Here is a 25,257-nt window from a genome sequence, read left to right as displayed (position 1 = left end):
AACATATATAAAATCAGAACATGGGACACTGAGAACTGGACACACTAACTCCATATTTATGACATCATGTTCATTTACATACACAATTAATAGTTATATATTTACATCCTATAGACAAATCAACAATTAGTATTCCATCTGTCTAGCCAGTCAAAGTACCGACAGCACTACTAATTAACGATGAGGACACAAAATGGCCCTTTATCTCCACTGTCGATGATACGCTATATATCATTAACCACTGACCCGTACACATCACATCTTACAGAATCGTCTTACTGCAAAACACAAGGTATAATCCAAGGGACATAATCCATGTCAAGAATCCAAATCAGCCTGTTCTGTCTTTTGATTAAGCTCCTGTGATATAGCATCGTTAATTCTATTCGCCCTTTTAAGCTTTTTGAAGACTACATATATTTTCTTCTCATTTCAGGTACAGGCAGTCGTTATGCTGTACTGAACAATAGAGAAATAAGACTGTTGCCAGCGAGCGGAACCGGTACCCAATGAATTGAAATAACATCTAACTAACTACTATCATTCTATAGTAATCATATAATGCTTTATTGTGTTTGTGATTTACGCATTGATTTCCCATTTAGTAGATAACAGTCTGCGATGCCTCACATGAATATACAGAAATATGATTGGATTACCCGCAAACGGGAGCGGTACCCTATTATCTGGTCTGCCTATAGTGGTGATCTTACCGGCCTCCAACGACAACTGGTGAACGTAAATGACATTACAGAGGTCAAGGATGTCAACACGAACGCGTCCATACTTGGTTGGGCGGTGGTTGGTAATCAATTGGCCATTGTAAAATACCTCGCAGATAGGTATCCAGAGCTCTTGACTTTAACCAATAAATATGAAGCAACTCCACTTTTCTTGTGTTCTGTGTCAGGAAATGTGGATATGTTTAAATTTTTAGTAGGGAAAGGGTTATCACCACATAAACGGATAACATTCCTAGACAACGTTCTCATGTTGACAGCATCCAGAGGCAACCTTGAACTTACGCGCTACATTGTCAACACATATCCCGAACAGTTACGGAAAACCTCAAAACATGGAATGAACCTGTTTCTGTATTCATGCTACTCCGGAAGTATTGAAATGTTTGAATATATGTTGCAACTCAAGTATGATCCTAAAGTTTCTGATAATGACGGTATAAACTGTCTCATGATCGCAGCAGAGTGTGGTCACAAATCACTAGTACAATATATACTTGAACATGCTTCCGATTTTGATCTTGATATCAACGCAACTGACGTCTATGGAATAAACGCAAGACAATGTTCAATGCATCGGAATCATCTAGATGTATCAGAACTATTCCCAAGAAATGATGAAAAGTCAGCAAACACATTTAAAAAAGTACAAAGTTTGACAGAAGAAGGTATGTTCAGTAATTGCATTTGTGTTAAATAATCCTCCAATTTTAGTTCAATCTGATCATGGTACAAACAAATTAATGTTACATGTTGTATAAAAAACAAACAAATAATAACAAAACAACAGTAACAAGAATAACAACAAAATCACAAGCATCAACAAACAAGTTAAGGGTCTGCTCTGGTGAAAAGTAAAATTTTCCTGATGACTAACTCTTTTTTCAAATATTGAGTATTGGAAATAGGAATTCATACCAAAGTTTAAAATGTAATAAAAATAATATGGCGGTGCGCTTGATTTTAAGCTATTATGAATCAAAGATAGCTATTTGACGTAAATTGTTATTTTACCAGATTTTCCCTGTTTTGAGCATATACACGACAAACTAAAGCAATAATTTGAAAAAAAAAATATTTGTATGATAAGAAAGATTATTCGCAATATTGACAAAACCCATGTTTTCTTTAAGAAAATACATGTACAAATATATTATCGCACAGTCAATTAATTATCTTTGTTCAGAACCTCTAACCCCTAAATTTTGAAGATCAATATACCTTGTTTTGTACATTTTTGACCGATTAAACGCTTCACATAAAAAGTTCTAATGACTAAATCTTTCTAAAATTTGCTGTTCAAAAGAAATAAGTTACTTCTTCAAAAACCATTATCATAATAGGGGTCGGTGTACTTAATTTTTGTCCCGTTACAAAATTGCGTTATTTTCCAGCATTAACCGCTTTAAATTCAAATAGCTTTATCTTCAATAAAATGTAAAAATCTACAAAGTGTAAGAAACGCATTTTTAGTCGCCAAATTGTTCATTTCTTTTAACATTCTATAAGGCAACTTGCTATAAATTAGAACAATGTATTTTTATGAAAATCACAAAAACTCTTTAATTAATGATGAAACGAGACTTCAACGAGACAGAAACCTCACCAGGACAGACCCTTAAATGGGTTATTTAGAATAGGAAATGGTTACTCTTTCAGCTGCATATGATTGGTCGGTAAATGAATACTTGAAGCTTTTCTCTGGACCAAAGGAGAAATATAGACACATACGAGTTGTGTTTGTTGGACCAGAGAATGTTGGCAAGACAACGCTTTGTCTTCGACTTCAGAACAAAGAAGTAGACATCAACGCCCGCCGTCCGACTCGTGGGGCCGACCTCTTCCTACAGTTGTACGAGATAGGCTGGGACAGTAAGCGCTGGACACCTCTAGTTATAAACAGACCCGAGGTTGTGATCCACAAACGACTTGGGGGATTGCTCCGAAACAACGTCTATGACAGCGAAAAAAATGGTATGACCGGTATAAATTATCATTTTACCTTGTCTTGAATGACTTCTTCTTTCTTGATAAATTATTCATAGTTAATCATTCATACCAATGTAATTCGAGTTAGCGATAGGTTTCATGGTTACATGCACACTTGTTATTCCCAATAAAACTTTTGATTTGTAATTGTAACCATTATTCATATTTTAGACTTTACACATAATTATTTACACGAAATATAATTACTAATATTTTGATTCTTAGTTTAAACAGTATTATTCATGTATTGATATATATACATACAACGTATATAATATTTAGGAATTAGAAAACAGGCTTAAAGCTTATGCTAATCAATTCCTAAAAGATACAGATAAAAAATCAAGTACTAGTTGCCTGAATATAACAGATATTTCATGTTTTTCTATACTTGAAGTGGTTTATCACACTAGTATTTGTTGTTTCTCTATACTTTCAGAGAATGAAGTTATCCATCACAATATCCTCGTGGATGCTGAAACAGACAAGTCAGTTACAGGTAATAATTTAAGGGAAAAGCCTGGAAACTGCAAGAGAAATAAAGAATCTTATTTTGCAACCAACATTGAAATGTTGTCGGAACACACCTGCCAAATATATATATATTTGCTGTATTCGGCACTGACGGAAAACAACTGTTTTTTAGAATTGCTGCACGTGTGTCGATTCGACTGACTTACTTCCGAGGCGAAACATTATTTGCAATAGTAATGACATCCCACAGCTAAAATGTTTGTGTTTTGAAGGAAGGTTGCAAGATAAAATGTATACATGGCCAGTGTCTTAAAATATACTATGTATTTTTGGCTCGGGTCAGACAGAAAAAAAAAGTTGCTAGCCAAAATACAACTTATATTTTATGACACTGACCATGTATTCTCAATTTGTATGGTGTGTGTCGAGTGTAAAGGTAAGACGTTGTGAACAACCAATTTTTTATGAAGGAAGAGATACATACAGACCACTACTTGATATTTTTCTCATAAATTTCATAAAATTTCATTTGCTTAGAGATAAAGACATGCCAGTATCGTTTGGTGTCAAATTTAAGGTCGCTACCGAAATCGTACGCAACCATTTAACCACAGGTATTGATGACGTCGATGACATCTTATTTGTTGGTTTACCGGAACAGCGTGGATATAAAATACATTATCTAATCAGATTGTATGATGATTGATGTTTTTGTATGTATAGTCAGAAGGTAATGTTTCATTGTGAAATTGAAGTGGCAATGATTTTTTACTATATTTATATCTACAGCAGAACAGACGCTACGGGAACCACATACAGTTGACACTGAAGCCATTACCAAATCGCCTGTAAACGGTGAGTTATCATGTCTTGTAATTTTTATCATTTAATCATTGAAATTTCAGTTCCATCTATAGTACATTGATGCATTTTGAAATCTCCTGGTCGGAACCAAATGCGATAAAAACATTTGCCACTCATATCTTATATGTTATCTCCCACCGGCCAAAATGACCTTCAATTTGTCTGCCATCCATCTGTGTATACGTATTTCCATTTGAAATTGAACTTAACGCTCTTGTAAAGCTTGAAATATCTTACATAAATGTGAGTTTGAGAGTTGTCTGTTCTACAACTTCATTTCGTATAAAATGTTAAATGATATTTGCAAACTTTCTTACCTATTAAAAAATAAAAAATGCTCTTGTTTTAACTGAGGAATCAATATTTTTCATCTATGATAACGAAGTTCTCCATATATCTCCCTTGTCGACGCTTCAATGGCCTTTTAGTTGCGCGTTCCCCATGGTAAAATGCTTGTTCCCTGACATCCTTATTTTCTGCTCCTCGGATCCTCGCGGAGTTTTCCAAAACATCACATAGTGGAACTTACAAGACCCAAAAGACCTTCGGCAAGTTTAATTTCCTGGTCAATAACATTTGTTTTTCAAATCAGTATCGTGATATTACAATGGATACATTGCCGTTTTGTATTGCTTTGGAAAAAAAACTCTGACAAATCAATCGAATCAGCATTCAAAGCGTATTTTTGTAACAATGATGTCAATATTTATATTGAACGGATTCATTGCTAACACAATTTTTCAAAAAGCAAAAAGGAGATTTCAACAGATTATTTCAACGGAATCAATTGATGAACTAGATTTTTTTGTTAACAGTAAAGCTAGAATCTTAATTGTAGCCTTTAATGACACGATACCAAACAATGCAAGTGAGTGAGCCAAAATGTATTAAATAATGTTTTCTGTAACAAATCATATAAAATTTGGACCAAACTGTACTGAAGGTTGTATTCTTCTGTGGTTTCAGTCCCGTTGAAGTCTCGTTTCAACATAGATCAAAGAATTTATGAGATTTTCAAATACAATTTATCAATATCTGTAGGAAGTTGTCAGTTGCAAATTTTGGCAAAAATTACATTTCTATTTTTAGTAGATTTTTTATACGGGGATTTTAAGAAATGACCCATTTGGCGGCCATTTTGAAATTGTTTCTTTTTCGCTTTGAGTAGAGCCACAGTTTTACCCATTTTTTACTGTAATTGTTTTTACTTAAATCACCACTGCGCCAGCTTTTTTAGCTAGAGCTAGGTTCTTTACGTGATTATTAAAATATTGAGCATTAATATGTGAAATGATACACTTTTTTCACTCTATTTTTACATTTAATGGTAATTTGAGCACTTTTATTTTTTACTCTAAATTACTGAAAAATAATAAATATTCAAATGGGTCAAAAAAGTAAGCACACAGACCCCCCATTTTCTTCCTGATTTAGAAAGAACAACCCTATCCCTATTAATATGCAAAATATTTACAAAAGTTTAATACCAGAACTGTTTCTATAAAGGGTTAAATTCGGCAAAAATGGCTGAAAACGGTGCATTTTGCAGCTCAAAATTAAGGGGTAGGGGTAGCATATGTTGTTATTATGAGAAAAAATATTAGTCTTATAAATCAAAACTGGTATATTTTTAAAGACGACTACTGGAAAATAAATTCTACAAGCATCCATACATATCAAACAACTCAGTAGGAAATTATGGCTTTAATCCCGTGTGTATATGGCCAAAACGGCAAAATTCCCATTAAATCCAGTATTTTGTCAACTAGGTATCTTTGAGTGACAAAAGCTCAAAAACGAGCACACGGACATATGAGTTTAATACAAGAACATTTTGACTTTTCAGAGGAGTACATCCTTAATTAAGATTTTCCATTAAAGTATCCAAGAAGCAAAAATCTCCTATTTCATTGTGTCATATGATTTTAGACACGGAAAGAGGCCTCAAAATGTCCTGGGTAGCTTGTGAGGATGAATCTGAGGAGGTTTACCAACAGTCAAACAAACAGAAGGAGGACTTGGCCTTCCTGTCGATGTGGGATATGGGCGGGGACCTGGCCTTTCAGGCTACTAACGTGGTGTTTATCAGTGCCCACGGGGTCTATATACTCACATTCAGGGCCATAGATTACTTCACGGATAATCTACAGCTAGGTGGGTATAGATATAAGGATATGATATATACATGTGTATGATTAAAACAGTACCTGTATAAAAATAAACTGTATAGGAATGAAAAGCTGTGTAGGAATAATGCATGTGAAAAACGAATGAATAGATATAAATAATGAAAATAAAATATTTACATATAAACAGTACATTAAATATAGTCATTGTTTTTATTTTAGAACAAATAGTGTCACTAGCACAAAATTCAAGCTTCATAAGATTTGTTTTCGAATCCTTGTGCAAAACCTGTAGAATAAAGCAGTAAATCAAACTACTTAAACTATATCAATATTAATGTACAAAATGTAGATAACAATTTATTTCACTAACAGTCCGACTGAAAAACTGGGTCCGTAGCATTGGAGCCTACTCTTCGCGTGCGTACAATCCTAGTAAACTACGTCCACACAATCCACCAATTATAATAGTCGGTACACACATGGACCAGGTCAACATCAGGTTTAAGGTAAGGTCTGTTATCATTATAGTCGGTACACACATGGACCAGGTCTACATCAGGTTTAAGGTCAGTTATCATTATAGTCGGTACACACATGGATCAGGTCAACATCAGGTTTAAGGTATGACATGTTATCATTATAGTCGGTACACACATGGACCAGGTCAAGATCAGGTTTAAGGTAAGGTCAGTTATCATTATAGTCGGTACACACATGGACCAGGTCAACACCAGGTTTAAGGTATGACATGTTATCATTATAGTCGGTACACACATGGACCAGGTCAAGATCAGGTTTAAGGTATCACATGTTATCATTATAGTCGGTACACACATGGACCAGGTCAACATTACATTGAAGGTAAGGCCTGTTATCATTATAGTCGGTACACACATGGACCAGGTCAACATTACATTTAAGGTAAGGCTTGTTATCATTATAGTCGGTACATACATGGACCAGGTCAACACCAGGTTTAAGGTAAGGCCTGTTATCATTATAGTCGGTATACACACATGGACCAGGTCAACATCAGGTTTCACGTAAGGCCTGTTATCATTATAGTCGGTACATACATGGATCAGGTCAATATCAGGTTTAAGGTAAGGTCTGTTATCATTATAGTCGGTACACACATGGATCAGGTCAACATCAGATTTAAGGTAAGGTCAGTTATCATTATAGTCGGTACACACATGGACCAGGTCAACATCAGGTTTAAGGTAAGGTCTGTTATCATCATTATAGTCGGTTACACAGACATGGATCAGGTCAACATCAGGTTTAAGGTAAGATCAGTTATCATTATAGTCGGTACACACATGGACCAGGTCAACATCAGGTTTAAGGTAAGGTCAGTTATCCATTATAGTCGGTACACATATGGACCAGGTCAACATCAGGTTTAAGGTAAGGTCTGTTATCATTATATAATCAGTACACACATGGACCAGGTCAAGATCAGATTTCAGGTAAGGTCTGTTATCATTATAGTTGGTACACACATGGACCAGGTCAACATCAGGTTTAAGGTAAGGTCTGTTATCATTATAGTCCTTACACACATGGACCAGGTCAACACCAGATTTAATGTAAGGTTTGTTATCATTATAGTCCTTACACACATGGACCAGGTCAACATCAGATTTAAGGTAAGGTCAGTTATCATTATAGTCGGTACACACATGGACCAGGTCAACATCAGGTTTAAGGTAAGGTCTGTTATCATTATAGTCGGTACACACATGGACCAGGTCAACATCAGGTTTAAGGTAAGGTCTGTTATCATTATAGTCGGTACACACATGGACCAGGTCAACACCAGGTTTAAGGTAAGGTCTGTTATCATTATAGTCGGTACACACATGGACCAGGTCAACACCAGGTTTAAGGTAAGGTCTGTTATCATTATAGTCGGTACACACATGGACCAGGTCAACATCAGATTTAAGGTAAGGTCAGTTATCATTATAGTCGGTACACACATGGACCAGGTCAACATCAGGTTTAAGGTAAGGTCAGTTATCATTATAGTCGGTACACACATGGATCAGGTCAACATCAGGTTTAAGGTAAGGTTTGTTATCATTATAGTCCTTACACACATGGACCAGGTCAACATCAGATTTAAGGTAAGGTCAGTTATCATTATAGTCGGTACACACATGGACATGGTCAACATCCAGTTTAAAGGTTAAGGTCTGTTATCATTATAGTCAGTACACACCATGGATCAGGTCAACCAAGAGGTTTAAGGTAAGGTCATGTTATCATTATAGTCGGTACACACATGGACAGGTCAACACCAGGTTTAAGGTAAGGTTAGTTATCATTATAGTCCTTACACACATGGACCAGGTCAACACCAGATTTAATGTAAGGTTTGTTATCATTATAGTCCTCACACACATGGACCAGGTCAACATCAGATTTAAGGTAAAGGTCAGTTATCATTATAGTCGGTACACACATGGACCAGGTCAACATCAGATTTAAGGTAAGGTCCAGTTATCATTATAGTCGGTACACACATGGACCAGGTCAACATCAGATTTAAAGGTAAGGTCAGTTATCATTATAGTCGGTACACACATGGACCAGGTCAACATCAGGTTTAAGGTAAGGTCCAGTTATCATTATAGTCGGTACACACATGGACCAGGTCAACACCAGGTTTAAGGTAAGGTTCAGTTATCATTATAGTCCTTACACACATGGACACCAGGTCAACACCAGGTTTAATGGTAAGGTTTGTTATCATTATAGTCCTTACACACATGGACCAGGTCAAACATCAGATTTAAGGTAAGGTCAGTTATCATTATAGTCGGTACACACATGGACAGGTCAACATCAGATTTAAGGTAAGGTCAGTTTATCATTATAGTCGGTACACACATGGACCAGGTCAACACCAGGTTTAAGGTAAGGTCAGTTATCATTATAGTTACACACATGGGACAACACCATGGTTACATTATAGTTCTTACACACATGGACCAATCAACATCAGATTTAAGGTAAGGTCAGTTATCATTATAGTCGGTACACACATGGACCAGGTCAACACCAGGTTTAAGGTAAGGTCAGTTATCATTATAGTCCTTACACAAATGGACCAGGTCAACAACAGATTTAATGTAAGGTTTGTTATCATTATAGTCCTTACAAACATTGAACAGGTCAACATCAGATTTAAGGTAAGGTCAGTTATCATTATAGTCGGTACACACATGGCCCAGGTCAACACTAGATTTAATGTAAGGTTTGTTATCATTATAGTCCTTACACAGATGGACCAGGTCAACATCAGATTTAAGGTAAGGTCAGTTATCATTATAGTCCCTTACACACATGGACCAGGTCAACATCAGGTTTAATGTAAGGTTTGTTATCATTATAGTCCTTACACACATGGACCAGGTCAACATCAGATTTAAGGTAAGGTCAGTTTATCATTATAGTCCTTACACACATGGACCAGGTCAACATCAGGTTTAAGGTAAGGTTTCTTATGATTATAGTCAGTACACAACATGGATCAGGTCATCATTAAGTCCTGTTATCATTATAGTCGGTACACACATGGACCAGGTCAACACCAGGGTTAAAGGTAAGGTCAGTTATCATTATAGTCGGTACACACATGGACCAGGTCAACATCAGGTTTAAGGTAAGGTTTGTTATCATTATAGTCGGTACACACATGGACATGGTCAACACCAGGTTTAAGGTAAGGTCAGTTATCATTATAGTCCTTACACACATGGACCAGGTCAACACCAGATTTAATGTAAGTTTGTTTCATTATAGTCCTTCCACACATGGATCAGGTCAACATCAGATTTAAGGTAAGGTCAGTTATCATTATAGTCGGTACACACATGGACATGGTCAACACCAGGTTAAAGGTAAGGTCCCTGTTATCATTATAGTCCTTACACACATGGATCAGGTCAACATCAGATTTAATGTAAGGTTGACTGTTATCATTATAGTCGGTTACACACATGGACCAGGTCAACATCAGGTTTAAGGTAAGGTCAGTTATCATTATAGTCGGTACACACATGGACCAGGTCAACATCAGGTTTAAGGTAAGGTCTGTTATCATTATAGTCGGTACACACATTGGACCAGGTCTACATCAGAGTTTAAGGTAAAGGTCAGTTATCATTATAGTCGGTACACACATGGAAGGTCAACACGCAGATTTAATGTAAGGTTTGTTATCATTATAGTCGGTACACACATGGACCAGGTCAACATCAGATTTAAGGTAAGGTCAGTTATCATTATAGTCGGTACACACATGGACCAGGTCAACATTCAGGTTTAATGTAAGGTCATGTTATCATTATAGTCCTTACACACATGGACCAGGTCAACATCAGATTTAAGGTAAGGTCAGTTATCATTATAGTCCTTACACACATGGACCAGGTCAACATCAGGTTTAAGGTAAGGTTTGTTATCATTATAGTCGGTACACACATGGATCAGGTCAACATCAGATTTAAGGTAAGGTCAGTTATCATTATAGTCGGTACACACATGGACCAGGTCAACACCAGGTTTAAGGTAAGGTTTCTTATCATTATAGTCAGTACACACATGGATCAGGTCAGTTTATCATTATAGTCCGGTATCACACACATGGACACCAGGTCAACACCAGGTTTAATGGTAAGGTCTGTTATCATTATAGTCGGTACACACATGGACCAGGTTCAACATCAGGTTTAAGGTAAGGTCAGTTATCATTATAGTCGGTACACACATGGACCAGGTCAACATCAGATTTAAGGTAAGGCTTTCAGTTATCATTTATAGTCGGTACACACATGGACAAACATCAGACTTTTTGGCAACATCAGAAGCATTTCTTATATGGTAAAATTGTTTTTTGGTCTATGAAATTACCACCTTATAGTCGGTTTGGTTTTTTCCACACAACCCCGGTTTTGACCCTAAAAATCATGAATGCTGCAAAAATATTACTATAGTAAAAATTTTTTTTCAGTAATTTAAAGCCAAATAAGAAAAAAATACATGGTGGCCAAAAGTTAAACACTGGGTGGGTGTTAAAAGTAAACAAACAAATTTTTTAACCGGTATTTGTAAACATTTTTTAACGATTTGGTGTTTGGTATAGCATGTTGGTTAAAGCGAGAAGCCGCCCCCGCCGGGGAAATTTAACCTTGCTGGGGATTTTTGGGGAGAACAGTAACTCGTGTCTAATAATAAATAACCCCACGTTTTTTTGTTGTGTTCCCCGGTTGAGTGGGTTTTAGCGTTTTTTTATCCGCTTTTACCAACGGTTTTACAGAAAGAACAAGTTTTTTCCACTCCGACTGTGTTTTTTTTAACAATCAAAATCGAGTTGGGACGGTAAGGAAACATCATTATAGTTTTTATTCATTTTCGCATTTTGGGCGTGAGGATCGTGGTGTAAATTAGTTTTCAGTTATTAAACCTAATTCTCTTGATTAAAGTAAGCATTTCCGGGCTTTTGCCCCCCCCAATGGCATTTTCCAAGCGAAGATTCCACCCCAAATGTTTTTATGATTTGGTGAAAAACGGTAACGGTAAAAACACGGCCTTCCGGAAAGAGAGATTTCCAGTGATTTTGCTGAAACCGCCCTTCCTTGAAATTAATTCTTTCTTCATATTTAAGACGACCTTTCGTCCCCCCCCCCCGGTTTAAACCAAATGTTCCCCCCAAAAGAGTGGGGTCCCCTAGAGTTTCCCTTTTGATGTTTTTTTTTTAAATTGAATAAAAAAATCCTCTTCTAACGACGGACTTCTCTCAATCCAAATAACATCCCCTGTAATCAGATTTTATAATGTTCTTGGGGAATCTGTTCCCCCCCCCCCCCCCCTCCTCCCTAAGCCCCTTCCTGTGGTTTTTCGTGTAGGTTAAACCTTTTTTTTCAGATTCCTCCAGCCACCCCCCCCCCCCCTGTTTTTTTTTTTTTTTTTTTGTTTCCAATAGGTTTTTTAAATCTTTCCATTCCGGATAAAAAATTTTGTTTTTTTTTTTTGTTTGCTTCCCTTCTTTGTAACATTTTCTCATCCTCCCGGTTTTTTTTACTTTTGTTGTTTTGTAAGTACGGGTTTTTACCCATTATTTGCAGGGGCTCCATAATTCCCAAATTGGGGGGTTCCCCTTGACAAGTTGGCTTTTTTATATAAATAAAACAGGAATTTGTTTTTGATTTATCCTAAAAATAAATTAATATGTTTTCTTTCCGAATAAGTTTATTTTTTTTTTTTCTTTTTTTTTTTTTTTTTTCCCATTTTAATTCCCCATGTTTTTGCTTTTAATTGGACGGCATCCATGAATTTGTTTTTTCCCACTGAAAAAATGCTTTAGGCCCTGTTTTTTTTGGTCCTGTTTGTTTTTTATCCCAAGGATCCTTTATTTTCTTGTCTAAAGTCCCCTCCCTCAAAATTGATACCTGTAAAAATATGCTTCCCCTTTCCAAAGTTGTCCCCCACCCCTTTAATATAATTGTTAGGCCGTTTTTTTTAAAAGTAGGTTCCACCCCTTCCCTAGAATTAAGCAAAACCTTACAATTTTTTATCAAGATGAAAAATTTTTAAAAAGCCATTCCGTTACAACCCAAAATTTTTTTGGTGTTGATTAATGAATCCAAAATTCCCCCTGGTAGGTTCTTTTTTGTTGGGTTTTCAGTTTTTTGTAAAAATTTTTTTAATAAAGGTTTTTTTTTAAAGTAAAATCATCATGCCAAACAAAGTCAAGGTTGCCCTGAATTTAATTATTTTTTTTTCTGGAAGGGTCATTTAATATTAAATATAACAAAACCCAGAGTCCGTCCCCCTAAAAAACACTTTCCCCCCCCTGGGGGAATTAAACCACTTGTCCCCACCTCCATCTCCCCTTTTTGAGAGTTTATTTCCCTCCGTTTTAACCGATACTTGCCTGTTTTCCCGGTTAAGTTTTTTAAAAAAACTTCAACCCCCCAATCATGAAAAATGGATTTTTCAGGTTGATAATCCCCCCCTTAACATAATTTTTTAATTTTGCCGAATTTGCGCGTAAAAGTGTGACGTTGTCGAAGGCCTTTTTTTTCATATATGGAAAGTTTCCCCACTAGAATATAGGTTTTTTGGGATTTGGATTTCCTCCCTTGGTCGAAAATAACTTCCTGTCTCTCGTTTTTAATCAAATTAAACTGTTAAGTTAACCTGGTCATAAAATAAGTTATGAATCTTCCCCTTGAATGAAAAAATTCCATATTTGGCCTGGTTTTTAACTTAAGGAAGTTTTTTCTTCTCTAGAATGGAATCCCATTAATTTCCCTTTTTTTTTTTTTTCTCAACATTTTTTTTTTCCCCATAGTTTTTTTTTTTTTTTTTAAACAAACCAACACCTGTTTCTTAAACTATCTGGCCCTGTTTAAATTTTTCCTGGGATTTCTTCTTGTCTCCATTTTTTTGGTGGATCACGCCCCAAGTATCTGACCTTTTTCCCCCTTCCAAGTTTAAAAATTTGTGGAGTTTTTCTTAACGTATTTTCTGTGACCAGTTGTATTAATTTTTCACACAAAGGAGTCCCCTTCAAGTATAAAAAAATGTCCCCCCAAACCCTGTTTTCATTTTTAGTACTTTTACGGTGAATAATTATCGGCCCTCTGGTGATTTTGGGTTTTGATTTTAAATGACCTTCAAAAAATTTTATTTTAAATTACTTCCAGATTATTTCTGAAATATCCAGTGTTGTTATAAATGGAAATTTTCCCCTTATTGCCTAGTATTTATTAATTATTCTTATATTTATTTTTTATTTTCTTTTTCAAAACGGGAATAATATACTTGAAATTTAATTGAAAATTTAAATTGAAAAGTTTAATGGAACCGTTAGGCCCCCTAAAAAGCGCACTCCCCTAATGTCCCCCATATCAAAAAATAAAAAACATCAAAAAAATATACATTTTTTACAATTTATGTCCCCAATGAATAACGGTAATATTTTGGTTTTAGCTCATAGATATTACAATTCATATGCAATAAATTTTATTTATTAATTTATTTATGTCCGTTTTAAAGTGGTTTTTTTAAGAGAAAATTTTCCGAAAAAGTTTCACCCCTTTTTTTGTTGGTTTTTTTCCAGCGTTTCCAACCGAACAAATTTTTCCTTGGTAAATTGTTCCCAAAAAATCCAACTAACTCTTATGAAGGTAAAACGAATTTCTCCCCTCAGTTTTCAGTACAGCAACGTTTTAGTTTATTACAACTTAAAAATTTATGCCTCCGAGTTTGATTCCTTTTCCGTTTTTTTATACAACACAACACAGCCTCGAAAGTGGAAAACTTTTTTTTTTCCATCACACCCTTATATTTCCCTTTTTTATTTTTACTAATTTTTGAAAAACGGTTTTTTTTTTTATTTTGAATCACTCCTCCGAAAAACCCTCCGATGTATGATATATTTAATTAGTTGTTTGGTATATTTCCCCAGTTTTTTTAATCTAACCTTCCCTTTTTCGTAAGGGTGAGGATCCCTTAGCCCCCCCCCCCGGGTAGAAAGTTTTTGATAAGCTTTCTTTCTTTTTTGTTAACATTCCTTTCCAGCGTCCTTGGATTATCCCCAAAATTTTATTTTTTGTAATGGGCCCTACCCCCATCCACGGGCACCGCTTACTTCAGATGCCTGTCCCTCACAAGACGAAAAGCGGGCCCTTGGAAATAATATGGCCTTTGAACATCGGTTTTTTATTTCATCCCCCCATAAAAATAAAGTGAATGCCCATCTTTCTTTACATGAATTTTCCGAAGATCAAGATTTAGCCTTTTGTTTTAATTGGAAAATTTTTGGATGTGGAGTTTCGGAAGTCCCCCAAAAATTAGTGGGTCCCCACCAGTGGGGGGGACCCCCCCTAAAAATCCTTTCCCCTAGTTTTGGTGGGAAATTTTTTTCTCTGAAACCACGTTTTCCGCCCATTTTGGTTTTGCGAAGTCGAATATTGTTGTGTTTGTATCCTATTTGTTTTTTTTTTTTAGGTGATTCCCACTTGACCCCTGAAAGTACCCTTTACATTTTGTTTGTTTTTCGATGGAAACTTTATAGTAACGCCCCATCATCTCACCATTTTTTGGAGAATTATTTTAAAACTTTTTTTTGCCAAGATTTCCTGAATCCCCTCGTCCCGTGGTTGCTCATCTTTCCCTCGGGTAATAAATTTTGTATCTGTCAGCGAATATAAGGTGACCACGAATTATTGTGGGACATTCCTCCGGCCCATGTCCCCCCCCATATAATTTATTAAATAAACAAAATAATATTAGGACCTAAAACACTTGCCTTGGGGGAATTCCGCTTAAGAACAGTCTGTAATTTTTTGATGTGTTTATTTTTCCGTTCACAACCACTTTTTGATTGTCTATCGTTTTAGGAAATTTTCTATCCCATTTAACAGTTTCATGCCGATTCCATATTTGTAACAATTTGTGTATCAAGCCGACGATGAGAGACTTTATCGATAGGCCTTTCATGAACAGTCCAATGTAAATAAACATCAATTTCTCCTCCTGAATCCCAACATACGTGTCCCCCCCACCCTCATCCAGAACGATTAACATTTGAAGTGTTGTTGATCTTCCAGGGAGAACCCAAATTGATTGCTGCCAAAATAAGTTGTTCACTTGCATATGCTTGACTATGTCATCGCGTATAAGTTTTTCCATTGTTTTTAACGATTATATTTAGTTAGACTAACGGGACGGTAATTTCCAGGATCTGATTTTGAACTTTTTTTTGTAAATTCCCGTAATGTTCGCATCCTTCCATGATTGTGGCAAAGTTTGCCCTTCCGAAAGGGACTTATTGAAAATTATAGAAATGGGGTAACACAAAACATCACGAAGTTCTTTCAGGGCTGTAGGGTGCATCGCGTCCGGTCCCCCCAGGTGATTTGCTATCATCCAAAAAAATTGGAAAATAATTTCTTTCACTAGATCTTCGTTAATTGATTTCTCTTCGAATACGTTATTAATTGCTCTCGCTGGAAACGGGGGTAGTTCTCCCGGTGGCTCTTTGGTAAATACACTCGTGAAGAAATTTTACCAATACCTCTGGCTTTTATCTGAAATCACTCTTTTTGCCATTTCGGAAGGGTCCCCCCCCCGTTTTTTTAAACCTCTGAGGTTTGAAATTCCAGACCTTACTTTCCTTTTTAGAGTTTATGTTTTTCCAGAACCGTTTGGGTTGGTATTTCGCACTAAGTGCAATTTCTTTTTCCATTTCTTTTCTTTGCCCCTTCGGAGTTTCCCATTTTGACCTGATTTCTGCGTTAAGCATATACTCCCTTATATCTATCTTTGTGATTTAGTTTTCTATAAATCTCGTCCCAATGCACGATGTTTCTTATTGATTTTTTTTTTTTTTTTTTTCCGAAGATCTCCGCTTAAGGCTACGCCGTTTTTAGTGTGCGCTCCATAATTTTTCTCTTTTGTGGGATATGTTTTTCCGCAAACGCGTTGAATATCTTTAGAAAAACGTATCATAGGCCTCTTCAGTATTTAGATCGGACAAAGTTTTCAATCCAGTTTATGTCCTGCAGATCCCGTTTCATATTATTGTAGTTTTCCTTTACGGTAATTGTAACCTGTCTGAAAAAAAATTTGTATGTTCTCCTTTACGAAACACGTATTCAAATATATAGAAGAAGATGAATCACTGTTTGCCTATAGGGCTATTGTAACTAATATCATTCACTGATTCTTCATCGCTACTCAAAATCAAGTCGAGGATCGATATTCGCCTCGTTTTCCCGTTCGAACTCGCGTACATTCAGTTGAATGTTTGATAGAGGAAATTATCTCTCAGAAGTTCTATAAAATTTTCTCCACGTGTATCTCCCCGTGAAATCCCATGTGTTCCAGTCTATATTAGGATAAATTGAAGTCACCGAAAAATTAGCAATCGCGAAAACACTTTATCTGTCGAAACAGTGGTTATTAAATTTATGGAGTTCATCATTGTTTTCCTTCTCTGAATTTGGACTTCTATAGACACAGCCAATTCAAGGACACTTTTCCCATATCTGATGATTTTAGTTTTACCCAGACACTCTCTTTAAAGGTTGTTTTTAACGTTAACTTCCACTGGTTAGAGGCCTTCCTTGATGTAAATGCCTATTCCGCGCGGCGTCGGTTTGGGTCGTGTTCATTGATAAAAAGTTCATATCCCGGGATGTTCAGTTCTGCCTTTAGTAGGTAGAAAATCTATAATTCTTTAGGGTAGATTTCAGTTATACCTTTACATCTATACTCGTTTTTTTCTCTTGAATCCTCAGTTTTAACTCACCCATTTTGTTTAACAGACTGTCTGCATTGGTGGGTAAAAAACAGAGTCAGATTTTTCCGTTTTAGGGTTTGACCTGAGTTTTCGTTTTGATTTTCATGATTTTCCGGTTCCAAGGGGGCCCTCTCACGCGGTAAACAAAACCCGAATTTTCTTGTTCGTTTCTGTGCTTTTACTTCTGCTCTTAAACCTGCCTCTTCCCCTCTCTTTCTGCTTTCGTCAAATCATTACTAATTCGAATAGAAATCACTATTTTTGTAGGTTTTCGGATGTGTTTTTGAAAAACTCAGCTTTATCGGAATTGCTGCCGAAAGCTGATTAAGATGGGTCGTGATTTCTCGTCTTGCTTTTTGCCGAGCCTGATAATCATTAGAAATGTTACTTATTCCTTCAGGTGACACTTTGCACGTTTGCAGTAGCTTTTTAACTGTTTCTTCATCCGCCCTGCTTCGTTTCCTCGTTATCCTTTTTTTTCGTCGATCCCGAAAACTATAAGGTTTTTTTTCTCTGCGTTTCCTTATCGTTTGATTTCCGATAAAACAGTAGATCTAGATGTAGTTTCTTTGAATTTTGGTGTATCTTTTGGATGACTTACAGACCGTTTTTTTCCAGTTCTTCTTGGATGATAGATCTGACCTCCTCGGCCCCACACATGGACTTGATGTCATTTTCGAGCTTGACGATCCTGTCAACGTACGCGGCCAAGATCTCCGCACATTTATTTTCCACAATAGGTTCTGTGTGGAGATTTTTCCTTACCGATACACTGCATGGCGTACAGAAACCACATACTGTCCGTGTTGTTAAGAAACTCGTACTCCTTATCGTCCTTCCGTAAACAAGCGATGCAAAAACGATCTTTGCACCGCTCACACTCGAGCACCTTTTGCGTCGGGATTTCCCTTATCCGATTTTGTGCATAGTTTACAGATCCAGATGTCCGAAACAAATGGATTTGAACTGCGTCTGTTCCCTTTTTGTCTCCCGGAACGCGAATCACTCTTCTTGTCGCTTAACGATGATGCGACCTCCTTAGATCCCATGACGGAAGTGGTGAAATGTTCTTCTTCCCCTGCGGGGGATGGGTCCCGAAACCACCCGCCTTGTCGGAGCTTGTCTTATGTCTCTCTCGTGCCGACTTTCACAGCGATTGACCGTTGATTAACTTATAATAAGTGAAAAAAAAAGCCTCCGACTTACCGGAGACCAGGACAATGGCGTCTGTTACCATGTGACGTCACAAACATATTCTTGTGGTTCTACGGTGAAAACACTTGAAAAATAGTCCGCTAATGCGTTTGCTTTATCTTGATCAGAGTGGGCGATGGTCAGTTTGTTTCCACATTTAATGTGCAGCTCTGTGATTCCGGATTTCGATTTAGTTTTGAATTTGCATATCTCCAAAACTTTTTCGGGTTCGTCTTGACATCTTTAGCGATATCCTTTTCTAAACACTTTTAAATTTCCTTTCTAATGTTTTAACTTTGTTTCTTGCTTTCACGTATTCGTTATATTTCCGCACTTCCCTGGTTTCAAGATATCTCTGCCAGCTCCTATGTTTCCGTTTTATAGCCTGTACAGTTTGATTGTCGAGAGGATTTTGCCTTTTCTTCGTTTCTTGAATGTTCTTTGGTATATTTCATATCAATAGTGGATTTTACAATCTTCTGAAATAATTCGTATTTTGATTTAGTGTCCAGTGCGCGCTGTAATATTTCCTTCCAATCTATCGATAGATCTGTCCTTATTTGTTTGTAATCGCCCTTGTTGTAGTTATACTTAACTGTTTTGCTAATGTTATAAGTTTTTGTACAGTTTCAGTTCTAAAAATATAGTACCATGATCGCTCTTTCCTAATCCGCTTTTTATTGCAATGTTACTAATCAATATCTTGTTCGTTTATGAATATTAGGTCTAAAATACTGGGTTCATTATTTGCTCTGATTCTCGTTGGATTCCTTATATGTTGAAAAAAAAACGCGTCTTTGATTGATTCAATGAATTGATATTCCAAAATGTTTTGCTTTTCTAGATGATAGTCAACTGATCCCAATTGATATATTTCAAATTAAAGTTCTCCCATTATTAGCAAATGTGATGTTTTCATCTCTACTATAATTTGGTAAGTAGCGCGCACAAATCTCTGTTGTTTTCAATCCTCGCTGTTTGGGACTCCTGTACAGGCACCCAAAATAGTTAATATGTTTCCATTATCAAGATTTATTTTTACCCATAATTGTTCATTAAATGTTTTTGTTGATTGATATTTCCGTGGCTCCTAGTTTGTGTGCCGTGTATATGATAATTCCTCTCGATCCATTTTTGTGCTCCATCTCTCCGGGAAAAAAGCTTCAAATCCATCAATATTCAACTCAGACTTGTTTTATTTGGTATCTGGAATTTTTAGGGAAAAGCCTCGACAACTCCTATGATATCTAACTTTTCATGATTTATTAAAGATTTAAGTTCCTCGATTTTGTTGGTGAGAGTATCTGCATTTGTAAACATACATCGGAATTTTTTCGACATTCATTAATCTTTTCTTTTACTGCCAGGCGGACGATTTTCCTGTTCCACTGCGGTCCCCCGTACCCGATGCATGAATTCCCCCGATTCTTTCTTTTCCTTTCCTTCGCCTCATTTCTAAGAGCGGTTTCCGCTTTCCCTTTCTTGTTTTGTGAGGTCGTTACTGATACGAATTTCTTTGTATTTATCGCTGTTTTTCAATTCAGATATAAGGTCTGAAGAGTGATTTCTTTCGGAGGAGGATACAAAAGAAACCAACAGCGGCCTCGATTTCACATTTGTTTCATCAAATTTGCCAAGTCTTATAACTTTAGCTACATTGTCCTCATAAATAAACTTTGCATGTTTTGAGCATCTCCCGTATTTCCTTCTCATCCGCTGCTTTTCTCGCGGGACCCGTCTGCACCGGATTGCTCCTTAATTCCGAAAGACAAATGATGTTTGCTTCTCCTGGTTTTTCTCTCATTGATTTCCGTGATAACAACTCCAGTTTTTGATGGGTAGTGGCCTCCTTTCCATTTTTCTTAGTTTCGTGCTGTTCGCTTTCTTCTTCACTTTTCTTTACTCGTGTCTTATCATTTTCCTTAATATGTTCTTCACTACACATAATTATAATGAACTCTTGCCTCCAGCGATTTGATTCTTTCCTCAAACATTTCTCTTAATTCTGCAACACTTCTGTTCAATTTTGTATTTCTGTCTGGAGGTTTTTTTCTCTACTGTGGCAAAGGCACAGAGTTACACAGAGTCCACAGAGTTACTTAATACGGCATGCTCTCGTTGTCATTTTTGTTGACACATTTGATGCAGTAATTGATGACTACAATCTCCGACATTTCAGTACCTTTGTATTGGAATCCGGTATTACTGAGCAAAGTTTGCAACAGTCTCCATCCCACGGTAGAAGGGAACGGGTTTCCGGGAGGTTTTATTCTCAGACTTGCTTGTAGACCTGGTCGCACGGACCGTTGTTTGGTCTCTATCATTTTGTTTTGTTTGGCATCACGGAACTCCCGTCCTGGTTTGTGGCATGTTGATGTTTGACTTTTTCAACAGGTTTCCAGTTTCCATTTCTTCCAATATTTTGGGGTTGTAGCACGTTAGTGCCTTTTGGCACGTCTCTGACAAGTTTGGCTGGATTCTATCTCTGTTTTATAGCGTAAATCTGTAATATTGGTCTTCATTAGTTTACGGAGCTCAGGACAATCACGTCCGTTGCCATCGATTGACGTCACAATTGATGCAACACATACTGAAGGATAACTACTGCCGGATAAACCTGTGCTTTATCCGTCAAAACGAAATGCTTTATCCGTCAATACGATCACGTGACTTTGTTCCACATCTGACCCTGAACTTAAACCTTCCAGTGAATAAAACGTCATTTAGTCCCGCTAAAATGTGACGTCACATTCAACGGAATACGTCTCTAGTATGGCGGTGTCGTCAATTTATTGGCTCATAGCAAAGGTATGATTTGTAAAATAATTCTTTGATGTGTAATCACTGGGTAATTTTTTAAGTTCAGTGATATTACAAAATAAACAGAATCACTGGAACTGTTTGCGAAGGCGCTTATATATTTCCCACTGTTAAAAAGTAGTACACTCTCATTCGGTTTAGTGAATGAATCTTCCTGCACACCAAAGAATCGTCTCGCTTCGAGCAAAAACCAAGTATTCTAAATAGCATGCATTTTGCTTAATAGTTGCAGAATAACTAACAGAAATTCACGGTTAGTATCTTACAATACAAGTTTTAGTTTTGGTGTCCAACACGGAAAGCCGAGATGACTCGGTAAATTAAGCCTGGTCATCTCGGCTTTCCTAAGCCAAAATGAACCTTGTATTGTAAGATACGAACCATGTATTCTCTATTTAACAACTCACCTTACACATCCTAAAGATTCGCCTTACTACTAAAACACAAAAACGGTATATTTCAAGGGACATAATCGACGTAAAAAATAAAATGCTCTGTATTTTGATTAAGCTCCTGTGAAATAGTATCATTATTTCTAATAGTTTTTTTTGTCTATTTGAAGACTACATATAATTTTTCTTTGCATTTCAGGTACAGACAGTCGTCATGCCGTACTATGATATACAGAAAATTATGACTGGATTACGCGCATACCGGAGCAATACCCTATTCTTTTGTCAGCCTACAGGGGTGACCTTACCGGCCTCGAGAGACAACTGGCAAAAGTGAAGGGTATCACAGAGGTCAAAGATGCCGAAACAAACACGTCCATACTTGGTTGGGCGGTGGTTGGTAATCAATTGGCCATAGTAAAATACCTCACATATAGGTATCCAGAGCTCTTGACTTTAACCAATAATTATGAAGCAACTCCACTTTTCTTGTGTTCTGTGTCAGGAAATGTGGATATGTTTAAATTTTTAGTGGGGAAAGGGTTATCACCACATAAACGGATCGAAGACCTGGACAACGTGCTGATGCTGACAGCAGCCAGAGGCAACCTTGAACTTACGCGCTATCTTGTTAACACATATCCTGAAATGTTACGGAAAACCTCGAAATATGGAATGGACCTGTTTCTGAATTCATGTTACTCCGGAAGTATCGAAATGTTTAAGTATATGTTACATCTCAAATTTGACCCTAAAGTTACTGATATGGACGGCATCAACTGTCTCATGATCGCCGCGCATTGTGGCCACAAATCACTAGTACATTATATACTTGAACATTCTTCCGATTTTGATCTCGATATCAACGCAACTGACGTCTATGGAATAAACGCAAGACAACGTTCAGTGCGTCGGAATCATCCAGATGTATCAGAACTATTCCCAAGAAATGATGAAAAGTCACCAAACACATTTAAAAAAGTACAAAGTTTGACAGGAGAAGGTATGTTCAGTAATTGCATTTGTGTTAAATAATCCTCCAATTTTAGTTCAATCTGATCATGGTACAAATTAATGTTACATGTATAAAAAACAAACAAATAATAACAAAACAACAGCAACAAGAATAACAACAAAATCACAAGCATTAGCAAACAAGTTAAGGGTCTGCTCTGGTGAAAAGTAAAATTTTCCTGTTGACTGACTCTTTTTTTCAAATATTGAGTATTGGAAATAGAAATTCATACCAAAGTTTAAAATATAATAAAAATGATATGGTGGTGCGCTTGATTTTAAGCTATTATGAATCAAAGATAGCTATTTGACGTAAATTGTTATTTTACCAGATTTTCACTGTTTTGAGCATATACACGACAAACTAAAGCAATAATTTGAAAAAAAAAATATTTGTCTGATAAGAAAGATTATTCGCAATATTGGCAAAACCCATGTTTTCTTTAAGAAAATACATGTACAAATATATTATCGCACAGTCAATTAATTATCTTTGTTCAGAACCTCTAACCCCTAAATTTTGAAGATCAATATACCTTGTTTTGTACATTTTTGACCGATTAAACGCTTCACATAAAAAGTTCTAATGACTAAATCTTTCTAAAATTTGCTGTTCAAAAGAAATAAGTTACTTCTTCAAAAACCATTATCATAATAGGGGTCGGTGTACTTAATTTTTGTCCCGTTACAAAATTGCGTTATTTTCCAGCATTAACCGCTTTAAATTCAAATAGCTTTATCTTCAATAAAATGTAAAAATCTACAAAGTGTAAGAAACGCATTTTTAGTCGCCAAATTGTTCATTTCTTTTAACATTCTATAAGGCAACTTGCTATAAATTAGAACAATGTATTTTTATGAAAATCACAAAAACTCTTTAATTAATGATGAAACGAGACTTCAACGAGACAGAAACCTCACCAGGACAGACCCTTAAATGGGTTATTTAGAATAGGAAATGGTTACTCTTTCAGCTGCATATGATTGGTCGGTAAATGAATACTTGAAGCTTTTCTCTGGACCAAAGGAGAAATATAGACACATACGAGTTGTGTTTGTTGGACCAGAGAATGTTGGCAAGACAACGCTTTGTCTTCGACTTCAGAACAAAGAAGTAGACATCAACGCCCGCCGTCCGACTCGTGGGGCCGACCTCTTCCTACAGTTGTACGAGATAGGCTGGGACAGTAAGCGCTGGACACCTCTAGTTATAAACAGACCCGAGGTTGTGATCCACAAACGACTTGGGGGATTGCTCCGAAACAACGTCTATGACAGCGAAAAAAATGGTATGACCGGTATAAATTATCATTTTACCTTGTCTTGAATGACTTCTTCTTTCTTGATAAATTATTCATAGTTAATCATTCATACCAATGTAATTCGAGTTAGCGATAGGTTTCATGGTTACATGCACACTTGTTATTCCCAATAAAACTTTTGATTTGTAATTGTAACCATTATTCATATTTTAGACTTTACAAATAATTATTTACACGAAATATAATTACTAATATTTTGATTCTTAGTTTAAACAGTATTATTCATGTATTGATATATATACATACAACGTATATAATATTTAGGAATTAGAAAACAGGCTTAAAGCTTATGCTAATCAATTCCTAAAAGATACAGATAAAAAATCAAGTACTAGTTGCCTGAATATAACAGATATTTCATGTTTTTCTATACTTGAAGTGGTTTATCACACTAGTATTTGTTGTTTCTCTATACTTTCAGAGAATGAAGTTATCCATCACAATATCCTCGTGGATGCTGAAACAGACAAGTCAGTTACAGGTAATAATTTAAGGGAAGAGCCTGGAAACTGCAAGAGAAATAAAGAATCTTATTTTGCAACCAACATTGAAATGTTGTCGGAACACACCTGCCAAATATATATATATTTGCTGTATTCGGCACTGACGGAAAACAACTGTTTTTTAGAATTGCTGCACGTGTGTCGATTCGACTGACTTACTTCCGAGGCGAAACATTATTTGCAATAGTAATGACATCCCACAGCTAAAATGTTTGTGTTTTGAAGGAAGGTTGCAAGATAAAATGTATACATGGCCAGTGTCTTAAAATATACTATGTATTTTTGGCTCGGGTCAGACAGAAAAAAAAGGTTGCTAGCCAAAATACAGCTTATATTTTATGACACTGACCATGTATTCTCAATTTGTATGGTGTGTCGAGTGTAAAGGTAAGACGTCGTGAACAACCAATTTTTTTATGAAGGAAGAGATACATACAGACCACTACTTGATATTTTTCTCATAAATTTCATAAAATTTCATTTGCTTAGAGAT

General features: G+C 36.3%; 1 protein-coding gene across 5 annotated transcripts in view; it reads left to right on the top strand.

Moving 5' to 3' along the window:
• Positions 1–25,257, top strand: part of LOC138326137 (uncharacterized) — a 40,425-nt gene that overhangs the window by 660 nt on the left and 14,508 nt on the right. For 2 of the 5 annotated variants that reach the window (XR_011208875.1, XM_069272270.1), the window contains exons 2-7: positions 437–1,408; positions 2,400–2,714; positions 3,169–3,228; positions 3,993–4,058; positions 5,997–6,221; positions 6,569–6,684. Coding sequence is in view for 4 of the 5 variants with exons in the window: in XM_069272270.1 (XP_069128371.1) it covers positions 622–1,408; positions 2,400–2,714; positions 3,169–3,228; positions 3,993–4,058; positions 5,997–6,221; positions 6,569–6,684 (1,569 nt within the window). In the remaining variant the exon portion in view is untranslated. Of the gene's footprint in view, positions 1–436; positions 1,409–2,380; positions 2,715–3,168; positions 3,229–3,992; positions 4,059–5,996; positions 6,222–6,568; positions 6,685–22,124; positions 22,929–23,889; positions 24,229–24,682; positions 24,743–25,257 lie in introns of those variants that run through there. The other 3 variants (XM_069272288.1, XM_069272278.1, XM_069272283.1) reach the window with 3 other exon arrangements.

The sequence above is a fragment of the Argopecten irradians genome, chromosome 1 (genome assembly GCF_041381155.1).
Source record: "Argopecten irradians isolate NY chromosome 1, Ai_NY, whole genome shotgun sequence".
NCBI classification, from domain to species: domain Eukaryota; kingdom Metazoa; phylum Mollusca; class Bivalvia; order Pectinida; family Pectinidae; genus Argopecten; species Argopecten irradians.
This window is presented reverse-complemented; position numbering and strand designations above follow the sequence as displayed.